Source organism: Corella eumyota, chromosome 2 (assembly GCF_963082875.1).
Source record: "Corella eumyota chromosome 2, kaCorEumy4.1, whole genome shotgun sequence".
In the NCBI taxonomy this organism is placed as follows: domain Eukaryota; kingdom Metazoa; phylum Chordata; class Ascidiacea; order Phlebobranchia; family Corellidae; genus Corella; species Corella eumyota.
The window spans coordinates 9,468,163-9,485,972 of record NC_137491.1 but is presented as its reverse complement, the minus strand read 5'-3'; the positions used below and the strand labels follow the sequence as shown (position 1 = coordinate 9,485,972).

The 17,810-nt window shown below is 24.5% G+C and overlaps 2 protein-coding genes across 2 annotated transcripts; one reads left to right on the top strand and one right to left on the bottom strand.

Moving 5' to 3' along the window:
* Positions 1 to 288: 288 nt before the first annotated feature.
* On the bottom strand, positions 289 to 1,797 carry LOC145743062 (methyltransferase HEMK2-like). Its single transcript, XM_082560941.1, has 5 exons — positions 1,597 to 1,797; positions 1,334 to 1,420; positions 1,141 to 1,231; positions 787 to 971; positions 289 to 632 (listed from the first exon to the last, which is right to left on the bottom strand). The coding sequence occupies exons 1-5, from the start codon at positions 1,719 to 1,721 to the stop codon at positions 476 to 478; spliced, it is 645 nt and encodes a 214-aa protein (XP_082417067.1). The 5' UTR covers positions 1,722 to 1,797; the 3' UTR covers positions 289 to 475.
* A 1,239-nt stretch (positions 1,798 to 3,036) lies between these two features.
* On the top strand, positions 3,037 to 7,889 carry LOC145742334 (acyl-CoA:lysophosphatidylglycerol acyltransferase 1-like). The gene is made up of 8 exons (XM_082560116.1): positions 3,037 to 3,094; positions 3,256 to 3,362; positions 3,510 to 3,617; positions 3,996 to 4,177; positions 4,358 to 4,485; positions 4,604 to 4,736; positions 4,975 to 5,212; positions 7,833 to 7,889. Exons 1-8 carry the CDS (start codon positions 3,037 to 3,039, stop codon positions 7,887 to 7,889), a joined length of 1,011 nt encoding a protein of 336 aa, XP_082416242.1.
* Positions 7,890 to 17,810: the final 9,921 nt, after the last annotated feature.

Genomic DNA, 17,810 nt, shown 5'->3' with positions numbered 1-17,810 from the left:
TTATATATGAAAAAATAGATTTCTGGGACTGTCTAAAACACATTTTTAAACTAAAATTCTGTTCTACATTTTTTGTCTGCTCTGGCCATTTAAATTTGTAAGATGCTGCCGATACAATATCTTATAACAATAATTAAATGTTTTGCCATCTTGTTACTTAGCTATGCTTTGTGTAAAGTAATACTGAAGCTCGTGTTGTAATGTGATATTTATTGTTTAAAAGACACCACATCATTAAAGACATACAATATTGTGTAGTATAAACACATAAAAAGGTCACATTTGAAAGACATTTAATTAATCAAATATTTCTAAACATCTGTTGAAAATAATTTATTTTTTAATTTAAAATTAAAAATGATATACTTTTAAAATTTTTTGTAATATTAGCCCCGCATTTTTTTTCAATTTTAACAAGCAACAAAAATAGCAATACTGAAAACAAGGGCAAACAAAGCTGCCCTGTTTTAAAATATCAAGAAACAGATTTTCTTGTAAATTTCATAATTGATAAAAACTCGGGCCCACTACGCCTTGATAAAACTATTTCATTTTTAAAATTTAGTTTTTGAAATATTTGTGAGATTTCTTCTGGTTTATTTTCTTTGATAACTACCAGGTAAAATATTCCCCTGAAAAGTAAGAGTATAAAAGCTTTAATATAAATTGATTTTACTATTATTTATTTAACCTAATTATAACCTTTAAAATAAAAATGGTAGTAATGTCGATTACTAAAATAAAATTTTTGTTATTAAAATAAAAATTAAACAAATGTTAAACTACCTGTGGGATAGTAATTCTGGCACTAATGGAAATAAACGGTCCATAACTTCACGCCCATTCAAACCTCCAGCCCATGATGCAGATAAACCATTTGATTTAATTTCATCAGATGGTGTCACTACATAGGGAGGGTTAAATAGTAGAATGTCAACAGTATGTTTAAGTCTTGGTAAAAGTCCTTGGACCTAAGAATACCCAAAAAATTAAATTGGCAATTAGTTTTAAAAATTTTGTTACAAAATTGATATTTTTTAAATCGTAAAAAACATTAGAGTTTTTAAATTTGTTATCTTTAAACTTTGTAAGACATTTAACAAAACATAAACTATTACTTAAAACTGAATATTTATGTACCAAATCTGTAGTTATTGAGTAAATGGGTACATTGTTACTATAACCAGTCTCGCAAGTGCATAGGCATGCATCTTCATTTCGATCTGTACATCTGTAAATTACAATAAGTATTTTAGATTCATATATTTCTTGCTGTTGATTTTTAAGTTATTTTTAATCCTTGTTTTTAGGATAATAAACATATATAACATACATATGAAAGCAATTTGTTTTCAATAATTTCGACAAAAATGTTGTAACAATTCCTGAACCACTTCCAATTTCAAGTGAGATTAGTGGTCTAAAATTACAATCAATAATTTATAAAAAATGTAATACAAGATTAAGTTGTATAATGAACTCCAAACATTTAAAGCATATCATTATAAAAAAAAGAATTTACAACTTTCAATTGAAATTCATTTTTAGTGTACAAAAAAGCATTAATCTATAACTTTTTTTGCAACAATTGTTTACTTTATTTTGTTTATAAACTCGATTTCGTTTTCTAGAGCATCCAAAAATAGAAATGTGTCTTCTGCTGGTTCATAAACATTTTCATATTTTCTGACATGCGTATAAACTGGTGTTGCATAGTTCATTTTACCTGTTAAAAACTTTTTAAGTATACAAATTTATGCTATACTTTTATAAAAACAGGAAAGAGTCCAAAATTAGTAAAATAAACCAATAACTATGCTACACTAACATATATAAAAATCAATCACAACTGTCTGTAAATCTTTTCTTACTCTGAGGACAAACACCTACCACGTGGTCCGTAAATATGAGCGTGTTATGATTTATATCCTTTTGACCGTAAAAGTTCGGCCAATCAGAATTCAGTAACTATAGATAAAATTGTAAACAACAATAAAGAGAGTCGCGTGCAGAAGTGAAATTTAAATTTAACGCCAAAATGTTTTTATTAAAAATTAATGTATTAAAGCTGTCAGATTAAAAAGTGATATTATATTAGAGTAATGTATAATTTATTACTTTGTACTTACATTGCCGAACGTTTTAATATGTTTTTTCGTATTGATTATTCATGTTCAACGTAAAGGCAGTTAAAGTCGTTAACTTCAGATCGATCGTTTAAAAGATGTCCGTTAACTATGTAAAATTCTAATTAGAACTGTAAAGGTAGCCATAGTCGTTCGTGTCTTAGCCTCAACTTCAATTAATGGTAGTTTGCTCCGTAAGTAATGCAAAACAACTTTAGTTATAAGTACTATAAAAAGTGTGTTTCTGTTAGCACTGTTATATTTAAATGCGATTACGTTTACTTCTAGCCATAATCCTGTAATCGTTATTGGGTATTTTAATCCCCTATCTGTCAGCGTTCATTAGCGTGTCTAAGATGTATTGATCGTATGGTATGTTTTTAATTAAAATAAAGAAAAATCTTAGTGTTTGATTATTGCTACTAAATAGCAACACTGATTAGTATTGAAAATGCGCCTGTACTAAAAATCTAGTATAAATTACAGATATTTGTATTTATAAGTCAGAATGCTTATAGGGTTCTAGTAAACTTAGGGCTAAATATTGCAAAAATGTTTAAGAATGATTCATGTAAAAAGATACTATGGTATATTAATTTCCCGTTTTTGCTTATTCTATTTTTTGTATGTCAACTGATGGCACCTGCTGCTTATGTGGTATGGTATATTTTACTACAGGTTTGTAATTTGTATAGTTTTGTTCTGCCTATATTATTTAAAAAATATGTATAAAAGTATGCAAGAAATTTTAAAGGTTACAACAATTTTATGTTTTTTTAATATGCACCAAAAGTTAAGCTAATTATTAGTTCAAAAAAATCTATTTTTAAAATTAAGAATCCAAATAAATATGTTTTATTAGCCATTACGACTTATAGCCCCATCTTTGTTTTGGAAATTTGAAGAAATAATGTTCAACTCATTTTTGGGCATAGTTGCTGCTGAGTTACAGCTCAGCAACTTTGAGGGTAAGCCAAGTTTTTTTATACTAGAGAAGTCTTTTTTTATTTTTATTCCTTATGTCATCGACTTTTGTTAGTTACCATTGAAGTACAAAAGCTATGGTTCTGTATTAACACAACATCTTAAAGTTAGTTTTCCTATCTTAACCTCTATTTATACAAAACAGTGTTGATAAGCGGTGATGATTGGTCAAAATGTGTTGGAGAGGAAACTTTAATTCTTCCCAACCATCAATGTTACTGTGATATTGGGGCTTTACTTAGATTTTTTCAGGTAAGTTAAAAAAAAAACATTTTTTTAATATTATTGTAGTAAGGCACACATTTTAAAGATTTAAGGTTTAAAATAAATTTCTCTTTTTCGATTGTACATCAAACTATATTTGACTGGTAAAATTTGTATTGCAAAATTGTTTTATAGGGTCATGGTAAGGTTTTTGGTAAAACTAACTGGGTAATGGATTGGATTGCTCAATTTTCCCCAGTTGGTTGGACTTCAAAAGGCCATGGAGATTTCTTTTTACTTCAGGTAAATTAGTTAAACCCAACTTCAAGCCTACATAAAAATTATTAACTTATTAAAAATAATGTTTCTGTTAATTGGTTTGTACAATTTTACTTAAATATCCACATAAATAAATCTTGATTGATGTTTATTTGTCTATTGATTATATGTCTATCTATTTTAGTAGGTTTTCCTTGTTTATTGATTGATTTTAAATGTGTACATTTATAATTTAGGAAATGTAAAATCAATATTTGATTTGGAGAGTTTTGTAAAAAATTATAATGTATACGTATAACTAACATTTTTATATTAAAAGTGTTTAGCTATGTAGTGAAATAGCAAAGAAGATCTTAAAAAAATCAACAAATTATTTGTTTATTCTTTTATTATGTTTTACAGCCCGTTAACGCAAAACAATATTCCAAGGTTGGTGTATTGGGTTTTAATTCTGAAACCTGCAAAAATGAAATGCCGATTCTTCTGCAGAAAAATTTAATTTCAAATAAGAAGAAGGGAAAAAAATGGCTAATACTATTTGCTGAAGGTGGGTTTTTAAGAAAAAGAAAGGCTTCAAGCCAAAGGTAATTAAAGATTTCAAATTACTAGAATAAAGTTATTTGTAATAACTTCATTTATTCTGGTTATAGTTTTCGTTTTTTTTTCAATCAACAAAAAAATATTTTTTTAAGTTTTACATTATTTTTACCCATTTTTTTTAAACATATTGGTATGTAAGTTAATTGACTATTTTAAATTCACAGATATGCATTAAAACATGACCTACCAATATTGGAATATGTAGCACTACCTAGGGTTGGCGCATTTAAAACAATTATTGACACATTAGGGGTGTCTTATCAACAACAAACTGATGAAAATCCTATTAAAGGTGATCAGTTTATTATTATTTTTATTTATAATATGAAACTAGGAAAAAAATTAGCATCTAAAATATTTTACAAACACTGGTTTTATTTACTTTTTATTTTACTAATGTTTTATTACAGGGAAATCAAGTTTAACTGATTCATCCACCAAACCATTAAAATGGATAGTTGATTTAACAATTGCTTACAAAACACAAGAAAGTTCTGTCAAGTGTTTATTAGGTTACCCTCAAACTATATCAATCCATTGCAGGTAAGAACCATTATGTATATTTAGATTTGTTTGGTTTTAGTTTAAAAATATTTAATTTAATTTGTATATATATACTTTAAATATTGTTTAATATATGGCATTATGCCTTTAATATTTGTAAACACAATTCTATACTTAGGTTCAGATATGTTTTATTGCTTGTATGTTGATATTAATGATATTTCAAATGCTATAATACCATTAATGTTATACTTAAAATGTTACATGTTTGTTATAGAGTCATTCCAGCTTATGAAGTTATTGGAAAAAATGTAAGATTAGAAGACAAAGAAAATTGCATTACTACCTGGTTGTTTGATCTTTTTGAAAACAAAAACAAACTCCTTGAGAACTTCTCTAATCAAGGCTGTTTTGTGCACAATACTGACACAACAATAAAATACCCAGTACGAAAATGTGGTGTATTTCCGTATTGGGCATTTGCAGTTATTTGTTTAGTTGTGCTTGGCACATGGGTGAGCATAGGATGTGGTTTTTATTACTTACTTGATTACAAAAACATAATTTAATAGTTTAAGGCATTTAAATAGGCATTTAAAATGTCTATATATTTATAAGGAATTATTTGTTTTAGTCAATATGTTCTTATTTTTATTGCAGCAACACATTTATTTATTATATAACAATATTTTTATTATCATATACTTTTTTTGGAAAGTATGTGTTTTTGTTTTATAAAATTATAAATTGATTTTATTTTTTAAATTGCTATTATGCTGCTTAAAAATAGTTGTCCTGTGAAGAAACTAAGACAGGTGGGTTCACATTGAAAAAAATTATTTTATTATTATTTATAAAATTTTTGATTAAACTTATTATTTTGTGAATTTTATTATAAACTGTGATTTTTATATAAAAGATTTTCATTTTTATATTTATTATATTTTAACAAGTATTTATTTTTATTTGTTTACCTAAAATGAAATAAATTTATTACCACTACTAAATGTTATGGAAAAATAATTAAAAAATTTAAGTTCAGATATTTTGAGAACATTAATCTTTTTAAATAATAAAAATTTTTGGCCAAATTCATTTTATTATATTTAATAACAAGTAAAAAAAGATTAGTTATTACAGGTATTTATTTATTTTTTGTTTTTGATAAGTTTTATTTTTATAATTTGTTAATTCTAACAGAACAATTATTTTTTAATTTAAATTTTTTTATTAAAAAAAAAATTTGTTTGCAATATCATTGGCCAAAAATATCACATGACCTAATTAAACATAAAATAAAAATTGGCTTAAACCTTTGTTTCACTAAAAATTTTTGCGAAATGTTTTATTTTGAATTTTAGTTAGGCCAATGCACGTCTAATAAAATATAATATTTTGGGTTTTAAGATTTTATTAATTTTTAATAAAAGTTTCATAGTTTTATGTATATTAATATTTTCGAAAAATAATTTGTAAACACGTTAAATGGACCTATGCGGTTCTAACAAAACAATTATTTTTTGATTTAAAAATTTTTTATTTATTTTTCAAAAAATTTGTATGCAATATCATTCCCAAAATAAAAATTAGCCCAAACTTTTGTTCTACTAAAAATTTTTGCTAACTGTTTTATCTTGAATGTTAGTTAAACTTTTGTTCTACTGAAAATTTTTGCGAATTGTTTTATATTGAATGTTAGTTAGGCCGTTGTAAAATTGTAACTATTTAAACACAGCCACAATAGCTATGTGCGTAAGTGCTCAGACTGCTAATCAAAAGTCATCATTTCGAATCCAGTTGGTGACTATTAAAAAAATTATATTTTGATAGTTTAATGTCGTCTAACAATGACGTCACAATAGCCATTGTTCTTTCGAAAATGTAATTTTGTGAAACAACATCTTAATTATGTCGTTAGTCGACAGACCCGTGGTCGAAAAGTTGCTAGTTCGAATCCAAACAAAGCTATAAACATAAATATAATTAAACTTTTATTTTTATTCTAAATAATTCATAAAATCGATAACGTGACCAATCAACGCTGCAAAAAAAAGAGCTGTAATATTTGTTTTATAAAGTATTCTTACGAATTTCTTTTTCTTCAATGTTAATTAGGTCAATGCGTTTCTAACAATATATTTAAAATCGTGTTTTGAAAGATGACACTTCCAAGTAAAAGTGTCATAACTTTTTTGTGTATTAAAAATGTGATAAAATATTTTAAAAATATCTTTGTTGGGCTACTGCGGTTATAATAAAAAAAGATAATTTTCGAGTTAAAATTTTTTTTGACGCATTTTATCAAATTTAAACTGGAATTGTTGGTGACATCACAGAGTCACGTGAGTAAGTCCTGACAAGGCGTTATAATCAGGTCAATGGTCATAACATAAAAACAACGTAACTTTTGTTTTAATACGACTTTTCACGATTTTTTTTTCTTTTAGTTATGGCAATGCATCTTAAAAAATAAACGTTAAATCGTGTTTTGAAAAATAACAATTAATCAGTAGAAGTGTCATAGCTTTTTTGTGTATAAAAAATATGACAAAAAAATTTAAAAATGTGTTCGCTAGGCTACTACCGTTATAATGGGAAAGTTAATTTTCGATTTAAAAAAAAATCTTTGATGCATTTTTATACAAAATGGTATTGTCGTTGACGTCACAAAGTCACGTGGGTAGGCGCTGATAAGGCGTTGTAATCAAGTTAATAGTCAAAACATAAAAACAATGTTACTTTTGTTTTAATACGTCTTGTTCCAATTTTTTCTCTTTAATTTTAGTTAGGGCAATGCGTTTTAAAAAATATATGCCAAATCGTGTTTTAAAAAATGTCAATTTATCAGTAAAAGTGTCTTAACTTTTTTTGTGTTATAAAGATATGACAAAATATTTTAAAAATAGGTTCGTTAGGCTAATGGGGTTATAATGAGAAAGATAATTTTTTTGGTACATTTTAAACAAACTAGTATTTCGGTTACGTCATAGAGTTACTTAGGTAGATGCTGATACAGCTTTATAAACAAAGTGATAAAAATAACCATTACTGTCAACATTAAGTTAATAGTCATAACATAAACACGATTTAACCTTTGTTTTAATTGATATTGTTACATTTTTTTTTGATTTTTAGCTACGACAATATAACTCGAAAAAAGTCACAAAGTTTTTGGTTATTAATCATTTTTGACAAATTATTCAAAAATATGTTTGTAGGGCCATTTTAATTTTTTAGATATTTTTTATGCGAAACCAAATGTTCGATGACGTCACACCCCGTGGGTAGGTGGTGATATAATTATGGTTCGAAATCTTAGATTTCGAAACATATTGTTATTGTCAGTGTATTTATTATTATTATTGTTTTTATTCTTTCTAGTCAGAATTTTGAAAGACGATAACTTTTGTTCTTTAAAACTAAAAGTTCTAAATTTTTAGTATGTTTGTTATTATCCCAACGAATCGCAAACCTCCTACTTACGACATTTAATTATCACTAATTACTAATTAATAGGTGTTTGTTTATTAAAATTTAAAGGTTGTTATTAATTTTTTAAATCTTGGTCAATTGTATATTATGATATTACTAACTTAAAAATAAATTAAAATTTTATTTTTTATCACCAATTACTTAATAATAAGTGTTTGTTTATTAAAATTTAAAGGTTGTTATTAATTTTTTTAAATTTTTGTCAATTGTATATCATGATACTAGTAACTCAAAAACGAATTTAATTTTTGTCACTAATTACTAATTAATAGGTGTTTGTTTATTTAAATTTAAAGATTGTTATTAGGTTTTTAAATTTTGGTCGGTTTTATCTTATAATATTTATAATTCGAAAATAAATTAAAAAAGAATTCTTGTTTATTTTTTATATTTAAATGCTGGTTTGTTCATTAAAAATTAAAGTTCGACATTAAGCATTAAAAATTTGGTATGATGTATTTTATAATATAAGTAATTAAAAAACATATTAGAAAAATAATTTTCGTTTATTTATTATATTTAAATGCTTGTTTATTTAATAAAAATCAATTTTAAGAATTTAAAATTTACTATAATTTATATCCTAATATCACCAACTTAAAACTGGGTTAAATATTAGTTTTTGTTTGTATTATATATATAAATGCTTGTTTGTTTATTAAAAATTAAAGGTTTGTAATATTCTTAGTTAATGTTTATGCATATCTTTTTTTATTTATAAAAATTTATGTTAAAAATAATCAAATATTTTCGAACCATATTTTATTTATCAAATAAATCTAGTTTTTTTATTATTACAAGTGCTTACTTAAGCTATGTATACAATTTTGCATCATTGAAAGGTCGAGGCAGTTAGCTCAGTGCGAAGGGCCCACAACAACTCTCAGTACTGAGTTCGGTTTCCAACTTAGACTCCTCAAAATAATCAACTTACCAATTTTTTTGTATTTTGCGTACATACGGCCGGTCCTATGATCACGTGACCTAGCACACTAGTAAAAAAGTTTAAAATTTTATTTTTTTTTTTAAATCAAAAGATAACTATACCAATAAAACCGCACTGTTCTAATAGCCGTGCTTGCAAAAAATTTTAGCAAACATTAATATTTCCGAGAGTTATGACAAATTTATGACATTGATTTTTAAATTTTTTTAGAAGTGTTTTGGTATAACTATTGCTCAAGATAAAGAAATTTTCGAAAATAAATAAAAGAACAAAAAAAAAATTTTTTATTTCGCGTACATTGAATTGTTCGCGCGACCTTTTGACCTAATTAAACCCAAAATAAAAATTACCTTAAACTTTTGTTTTACTGAAAATTTTCGCGAAATGTTTTATCTTGAATGTTAGTTAGGCCAATGCGCGTCTAATAAAATACATGATTTTAGGTTTTAAGGTTTCATAAATTTTTAATAAAAGTTTCATAACTTTTATAAATATTAATATTTTCGAAAAATATTTTGTAAACACGGTAATTGGACCTGTGCGGTTCTAACACAACAATTATTTTTTGATTTAAAATTTTTTATTTTTTTTCAAAATATTTGTATGCAATATCATTGGCCTAAAATATCACGTGACCTAATGAAAACCAAAATAAAAATTACCTCAAACTTTTGTTTTACTGAAAATTTTCGCGAAATGTTTTATCTTGAATGTTAGTTAGGCCAATGCGCGTGTAATAAAATACAAAATTTTAGGTTTTGAGATTTCATAAATTTTTAATAAAAGTTTCATAACTTTTATGAATATTAATATTTTTGAAAAATATTTTGTAAACACGATAATTGGACCTGTGCGGTTCTAGGACAACAATTATTTTTTGATTTAAAATTTTTTATTTTTTTTTAAAAAATTTGTATGCAATATCATTGGCCAAAAATATCACGTGACCTAATTAAACCCAAAATAAAAATTACCTCAAACTTTTGTTTTACTGAAAATTTTCGCGAAATGTTTTATCTTGAATGTTAGTTAGGCCAATGCGCGTGTATTAAAATACAAAATTTTAGGTTTTAAGATTTCATAAATTTTTAATAAAAGTTTCATAGCTTTTATGAATATTATTATTTTCGAAAAAAATTTTGTAAACACGGTAATTGGACCTGTGCGGTTCTAACACAACAATTATTATTCGATTTAAAATTTTTTATTTTTTTTCAAAAAATTTGTATGCAATATCATTGGCCAAAAATATCACGTGACCTAATGAAAACCAAAATAAAAATTACCTCAAACTTTTGTTTTACTGAAAATTTTCGCGAAATGTTTTATTTTGAATGTTAGTTAGGCCAATGCGCGTGTAATAAAATACAAAATTTTAGGTTTTGAGATTTCATAAATTTTTAATAAAAGTTTCATAACTTTTATGAATATTAATATTTTTGAAAAATATTTTGTAAACATGGTAATTGGACCTGTGCGGTTCTAGGACAACAATTATTTTTCGATTTAAAATTTTTTATTTTTTTAAAAAAAATTTGTATGCAATATCATTGGCCAAAAATATCACGTGACCTAATTAAACCCAAAATAAAAATTACCTCAAACTTTTGTTTTACTAAAAATTTACGCGAAATGTTTTATCTTGAATGTTATTTAGGCCAATGCGCGTGTAATAAAATACAAAATTTTAGGTTTTAAGATTTCATAAATTTTTAATAAAAGTTTCATAACTTTTATGAATATTAATATTTTCGAAAAATATTTTGTAAACACGGTAATTGGACCTGTGCGGTTCTAACACAACAATTATTTTTCGATTTAAAATTTTTTATTTTTTTTTCAAAAAATTTGTATGCAATATCATTGGCCAAAAATATCACGTGACCTAATGAAAACCAAAATAAAAATTACCTCAAACTTTTGTTTTACTGAAAATTTTCGCGAAATGTTTTATCGTGAATGTTAGTTAGGCCAATGCGCGTGTAATAAAATACAAAATTTTAGGTTTTAAGATTTCAAAAATTTTTAATAAAAGTTTCATAACTTTTATGAATATTAATATTTTCGAAAAAAATTTTGTAAACACGGTAATTGGACCTGTGCGGTTCTAACACAACAATTATTATTCGATTTAAAATTTTTTATTTTTTTTCAAAAAATTTGTATGCAATATCATTGGCCAAAAATATCACGTGACCTAATGAAAACCAAAATAAAAATTACCTCAAACTTTTGTTTTACTGAAAATTTTCGCGAAATGTTTTATTTTGAATGTTAGTTAGGCCAATGCGCGTGTAATAAAATACAACATTTTAGGTTTTGAGATTTCATAAATTTTTAATAAAAGTTTTATAACTTTTATGAATATTAATATTTTTGAAAAATATTTTGTAAACATGGTAATTGGACCTGTGCGGTTCTAGGACAACAATTATTTTTCGATTTAAAATTTTTTATTTTTTTTTCAAAAAATTTGTATACAATATCATTGGCCAAAAATATCACGTGACCTAATGAAAACCAAAATAAAAATTACCTCAAACTTTTGTTTTACTGAAAATTTTCGCGAAATGTTTTATCTTGAATGTTAGTTAGGCCAATGCGCGTCTAATAAAATACAAAATTTTAGGTTTTGAGATTTCATAAATTTTTAATAAAAGTTTCATAACTTTTATGAATATTAATATTTTCGAAAAATATTTTGTAAACACGGTAATTGGACCTGTGCGATTCTAACACAACAATTATTTTTCGATTTAAAATTTTTTATTTTTTTAAAAAAAATTTGTATGCAATATCATTGGCCAAAAATATCACGTGACCTAATTAAACCCAAAATAAAAATTACCTCAAACTTTTGTTTTACTGAAAATTTTCGCGAAATGTTTTATCTTAAATGTTAGTTAGGCCAATGCGCGTGTAATAAAATACAAAATTTTAGGTTTTAAGATTTCATAAATTTTTAATAAAAGTTTCATAACTTTTATGAATATTAATATTTTCGAAAAATATTTTGTAAACACGGTAATTGGACCTCTGCGGTTCTAACACAACAATTATTTTTCGATTTAAAATTTTTTATTTTTTTTTAAAAAAATTTGTATGCAATATTATTGGCCAAAAATATCACGTGACCTAATGAAAACCAAAATAAAAATTACCTCAAACTTTTGTTTTACTGAAAATTTTCGCGAAATGTTTTATCGTGAATGTTAGTTAGGCCAATGCGCGTGTAATAAAATACAAAATTTTAGGTTTTAAGATTTCATAAATTTTTAATAAAAGTTTCATAACTTTTATGAATATTAATATTTTCGAAAAAAATTTTGTAAACACGGTAATTGGACCTGTGCGGTTCTAGGACAACAATTATTTTTCGATTTAAAATTTTTTATTTTTTTTTCAAAAAATTTGTATACAATATCATTGGCCAAAAATATCACGTGACCTAATGAAAACCAAAATAAAAATTATCTCAAACTTTTGTTTTACTGAAAATTTTCGCGAAATGTTTTATCTTGAATGTTAGTTAGGCCAATGCGCGTCTAATAAAATACAAAATTTTAGGTTTTGAGATTTCATAAATTTTTAATAAAAGTTTCATAACTTTTATGAATATTAATATTTTCGAAAAATATTTTGTAAACACGGTAATTGGACCTGTGCGATTCTAACACAACAATTATTTTTCGATTTAAAATTTTTTATTTTTTTTAAAAAAATTTGTATGCAATATCATTGGCCAAATATATCACGTGACCTAATTAAACCCAAAATAAAAATTACCTCAAACTTTTGTTTTACTGAAAATTTTCGCGAAATGTTTTATCTTGAATGTTAGTTAGGCCAATGCGCGTGTAATAAAATACAAAATTTTAGGTTTTAAGATTTCATAAATTTTTAATAAAAGTTTCATAACTTTTATGAATATTAATATTTTCGAAAAATATTTTGTAAACACGGTAATTGGACCTGTGCGGTTCTAACACAACAATTATTTTTCGATTTAAAATTTTTTATTTTTTTTTCAAAAAATTTGTATGCAATATCATTGGCCAAAAATATCACGTGACCTAATGAAAATCAAAATAAAAATTACCTCAAACTTTTGTTTTACTGAAAATTTTCGCGAAATGTTTTATTTTGAATGTTAGTTAGGCCAATGCGCGTGTAATAAAATACAAAATTTTAGGTTTTGAGATTTCATAAAATTTTAATAATATTTTCGAAAAATATTTTGTAAAACACGGTAATTGGACCTGTGCGGTTCTAACACAACAATTATTTTTCGATTTAAAATTTTTGATTTTTTTTCAAAAAATTTACAAGCAATATCATTAGCCAAAAATATCACGTGACCTAATTAAACCCAAAATAAAAATTACCTCAAACTTTTGCTTTACTGAGAATTTTCGCGAAATGTTTTATTTTGAATGTTAGTTAGGCCAATGCGCGTCTAATAAAATACAAAATTTTAGGTTTTGAGATTTCATAAATTTTTAATAAAAGTTTCATAACTTTTATGAATATTAATATTTTTAAAAAATATTTTGTAAACACGGTAATTGGACCTGTGCGGTTCTAGGACAACAATTATTTTTCGATTTAAATTTTTTTATTTTTTTTAAAAAAATTTGTATGCAATATCATTGGCCAAAAATATCACGTGACCTAATGAAAACCAAAATAAAAATTACCTCAAAATTTTGTTTTACTGAAAATTTTCGCGAAATGTTTTATCGTGAATGTTAGTTAGGCCAATGCGCGTCTAATAAAATACAAAATTTTAGGTTTTAAGATTTCATAAATTTTTAATAAAAGTTTCATAACTTTTATGAATATTAATATTTTGTAAACACGGTAATTGGACCTGTGCGGTTCTAACACAACAATTATTTTTCGATTTAAAATTTTTTATTTTTTTTCAAAAAATTTGTATGCAATATCTATCATTGGCCAAAAATATCACGTGACCTAATTAAATCCAAAATAAAAATTACCTCAAACTTTTGTTTTACTGAAAATTTTCGCGAATTTTTTATCTTGAATGTTAGTTAGGCCAATGCGCGTCTAATAAAATACAAAATTTTAGGTTTTGAGATTTCATAAATTTTTAATAAAAGTTTCATAACTTTTATGAATATTAATATTTTCGAAAAATATATTGTAAACACGGTAATTGGACCTTTTGTGTATGCAATATCATTGGCCAAAAATATCACGTGACCTAATTAAACCCAAAATAAAAATTACCTCAAACTTTTGTTTTACTGAAAATTTTCGCGAAAAGTTTTTTCTTGAATGTTAGTTAGGTTAATGCGTGTTTAATAAAATACAAAATTTTAGGTTTTGAGATTTCATAAATTTTTAATAAAAGTTTCATAACTTTTATAAATATTAATATTTTCGAAAAATATTTTGCGAACACGGTAATTGGACCTGTGCGGTTCTAACACAACAATTATTTTTCGATTTAAAATTTTTTATTTTTTTATAAAAAATTTGTATGCAATATCATTGGCCAAAAATATCACGTGACCTAATGAAAACCATAATAAAAATTACCTCAAACTTTTGTTTTACTGAAAATTTTCGCGAAATGTTTTATCTTGAATGTTAGTTAGGCCAATGCGCGTGTAATAAAATACAAAATTTTAGGTTTTGAGATTTCATAAATTTTTAATAAAAGTTTCATAACTTTTATGAATATTAATATTTTTGAAAAATATTTTGTAAACACGGTAATTGGTCCTGTGCGAAAACCAAAATAAAAATTATCTCAAAATTTTGTTTTACTGAAAATTTTCACGAAATGTTTTATCGTGAATGTTAGTTAGGCCAATGCGCGTCTAATAAAATACAAAATTTTAGGTTTTAAGATTTCATAAATTTTTAATAAAAGTTTCATAACTTTTATGAATATTAATATTTTGTAAACACGGTAATTGGACCTGTGCGGTTCTAACACAACAATTATTTTTCGATTTAAAATTTTTTATTTTTTTTCAAAAAATTTGTATGCAATATCTATCATTGGCCAAAAATATCACGTGACCTAATTAAATCCAAAATAAAAATTACCTCAAACTTTTGTTTTACTGAAAATTTTCGCGAATTTTTTATCTTGAATGTTAGTTAGGCCAATGCGCGTCTAATAAAATACAAAATTTTAGGTTTTGAGATTTCATAAATTTTTAATAAAAGTTTCATAACTTTTATGAATATTAATATTTTCGAAAAATATATTGTAAACACGGTAATTGGACCTTTTGTGTATGCAATATTATTGGCCAAAAATATCACGTGACCTAATTAAACCCAAAATAAAAATTACCTCAAACTTTTGTTTTACTGAAAATTTTCGCGAAAAGTTTTATCTTGAATGTTAGTTAGGTTAATGCGTGTTTAATAAAATACAAAATTTTAGGTTTTGAGATTTCATAAATTTTTAATAAAAGTTTCATAACTTTTATAAATATTAATATTTTCGAAAAATATTTTGTGAACACGGTAATTGGACCTGTGCGGCTCTAACACAACAATTATTTTTCGATTTAAAATTTTTTATTTTTTTATAAAAAATTTGTATGCAATATCATTGGCCAAAAATATCACGTGACCTAATGAAAACCATAATAAAAATTACCTCAAACTTTTGTTTTACTGAAAATTTTCGCGAAAAGTTTTATCTTGAATGTTAGTTAGGTTAATGCGTGTTTAATAAAATACAAAATTTTAGGTTTTGAGATATCATAAATTTTTAATAAAAGTTTCATAACTTTTATAAATATTAATATTTTCGAAAAATATTTTGTGAACACGGTAATTGGACCTGTGCGGTTCTAACACAACAATTATTTTTCGATTTAAAATTTTTTTTTTTTTTATAAAAAATTTGTATGCAATATCATTGGCCAAAAATATCACGTGACCTAATGAAAACCATAATAAAAATTACCTCAAACTTTTGTTTTACTGAAAATTTTCGCGAAATGTTTTATCTTGAATGTTAGTTAGGCCAATGCGCGTGTAATAAAATACAAAATTTTAGGTTTTGAGATTTCATAAATTTTTAATAAAAGTTTCATAACTTTTATGAATATTAATATTTTTGAAAAATATTTTGTAAACACGGTAATTGGACCTGTGCGGTTCTAGGACAACAATTATTTTTCGATTTAAAATTTTTTATTTTTTTTTAAAAAATTTGTATACAATATCATTGGCCAAAAATATCACGTGACCTAATTAAACCCAAAATAAAAATTACCTCAAACTTTTGTTTTACTGAAAATTTTCGCGAAATGTTTTATCTTGAATGTTAGTTAGGCCAATGCGCGTGTAATAAAATACAAAATTTTAGGTTTTAAGATTTCATAAATTTTTAATAAAAGTTTCATAACTTTTATGAATATTAATATTTTCAAAAAATATTTTGTAAACACGGTAATTGGACCTGTGCGGTTCTAACACAACAATTATTTTTCGATTTAAAATTTTTTATTTTTTTTTCAAAAAATTTGTATGCAATATCATTGGCCAAAAATATCACGTGACCTAATGAAAACCAAAATAAAAATTACCACAAACTTTTGTTTTACTGAAAATTTTCGCGAAATGTTTTATCGTGAATGTTAGTTAGGCCAATGCGCGTGTAATAAAATACAAAATTTTAGGTTTTAAGATTTCATAAATTTTTAATAAAAGTTTCATAACTTTTATGAATATTAATATTTTCGAAAAAAATTTTGTAAACACGGTAATTGGACCTGTGCGGTTCTAACACAACAATTATTATTCGATTTAAAATTTTTTATTTTTTTTCAAAAAATTTGTATGCAATATCATTGGCCAAAAATATCACGTGACCTAATGAAAACCAAAATAAAAATTACCTCAAACTTTTGTTTTACTGAAAATTTTCGCGAAATGTTTTATTTTGAATGTTAGTTAGGCCAATGCGCGTGTAATAAAATACAAAATTTTAGGTTTTGAGATTTCATAAATTTTTAATAAAAGTTTTATAACTTTTATAAATATTAATATTTTTGAAAAATATTTTGTAAACATGGTAATTGGACCTGTGCGGTTCTAGGACAACAATTATTTTTCGATTTAAAATTTTTTATTTTTTTTTCAAAAAATTTGTATACAATATCATTGGCCAAAAATATCACGTGACCTAATGAAAACCAAAATAAAAATTACCTCAAACTTTTGTTTTACTGAAAATTTTCGCGAAATGTTTTATCTTGAATGTTAGTTAGGCCAATGCGCGTCTAATAAAATACAAAATTTTAGGTTTTGAGATTTCATAAATTTTTAATAAAAGTTTTATAACTATTATAAATATTAATATTTTTGAAAAATATTTTGTAAACATGGTAATTGGACCTGTGCGGTTCTAGGACAACAATTATTTTTCGATTTAAAATTTTTTATTTTTTTTTCAAAAAATTTGTATACAATATCATTGGCCAAAAATATCACGTGACCTAATGAAAACCAAAATAAAAATTACCTCAAACTTTTGTTTTACTGAAAATTTTCGCGAAATGTTTTATCTTTAATGTTAGTTAGGCCAATGCGCGTCTAATAAAATACAAAATTTTAGGTTTTGAGATTTCATAAATTTTTAATAAAAGTTTCATAACTTTTATGAATATTAATATTTT

Excerpts from the sequence above, each read along its gene's own strand:
- LOC145742334 (XM_082560116.1), top strand. The coding sequence starts at position 3,037 with ATGTTCAACTCATTTTTGGGCATAGTTGCTGCTGAGTTACAGCTCAGC. Across the intron at positions 3,618-3,995 it reads GAGATTTCTTTTTACTTCAG|CCCGTTAACGCAAAACAATA; the intron begins GTAAATTAGTTA and ends TATGTTTTACAG. Across the intron at positions 4,178-4,357 it reads AGAAAGGCTTCAAGCCAAAG|ATATGCATTAAAACATGACC; the intron begins GTAATTAAAGAT and ends TTAAATTCACAG.
- LOC145743062 (XM_082560941.1), bottom strand. The coding sequence starts at position 1,721 with ATGAACTATGCAACACCAGTTTATACGCATGTCAGAAAATATGAAAAT. Across the intron at positions 1,232-1,333 it reads AAAACAAATTGCTTTCATAT|ATGTACAGATCGAAATGAAG; the intron begins GTATGTTATATA and ends TGTAATTTACAG. Across the intron at positions 633-786 it reads CCAGAATTACTATCCCACAG|GGGAATATTTTACCTGGTAG; the intron begins GTAGTTTAACAT and ends CTTACTTTTCAG.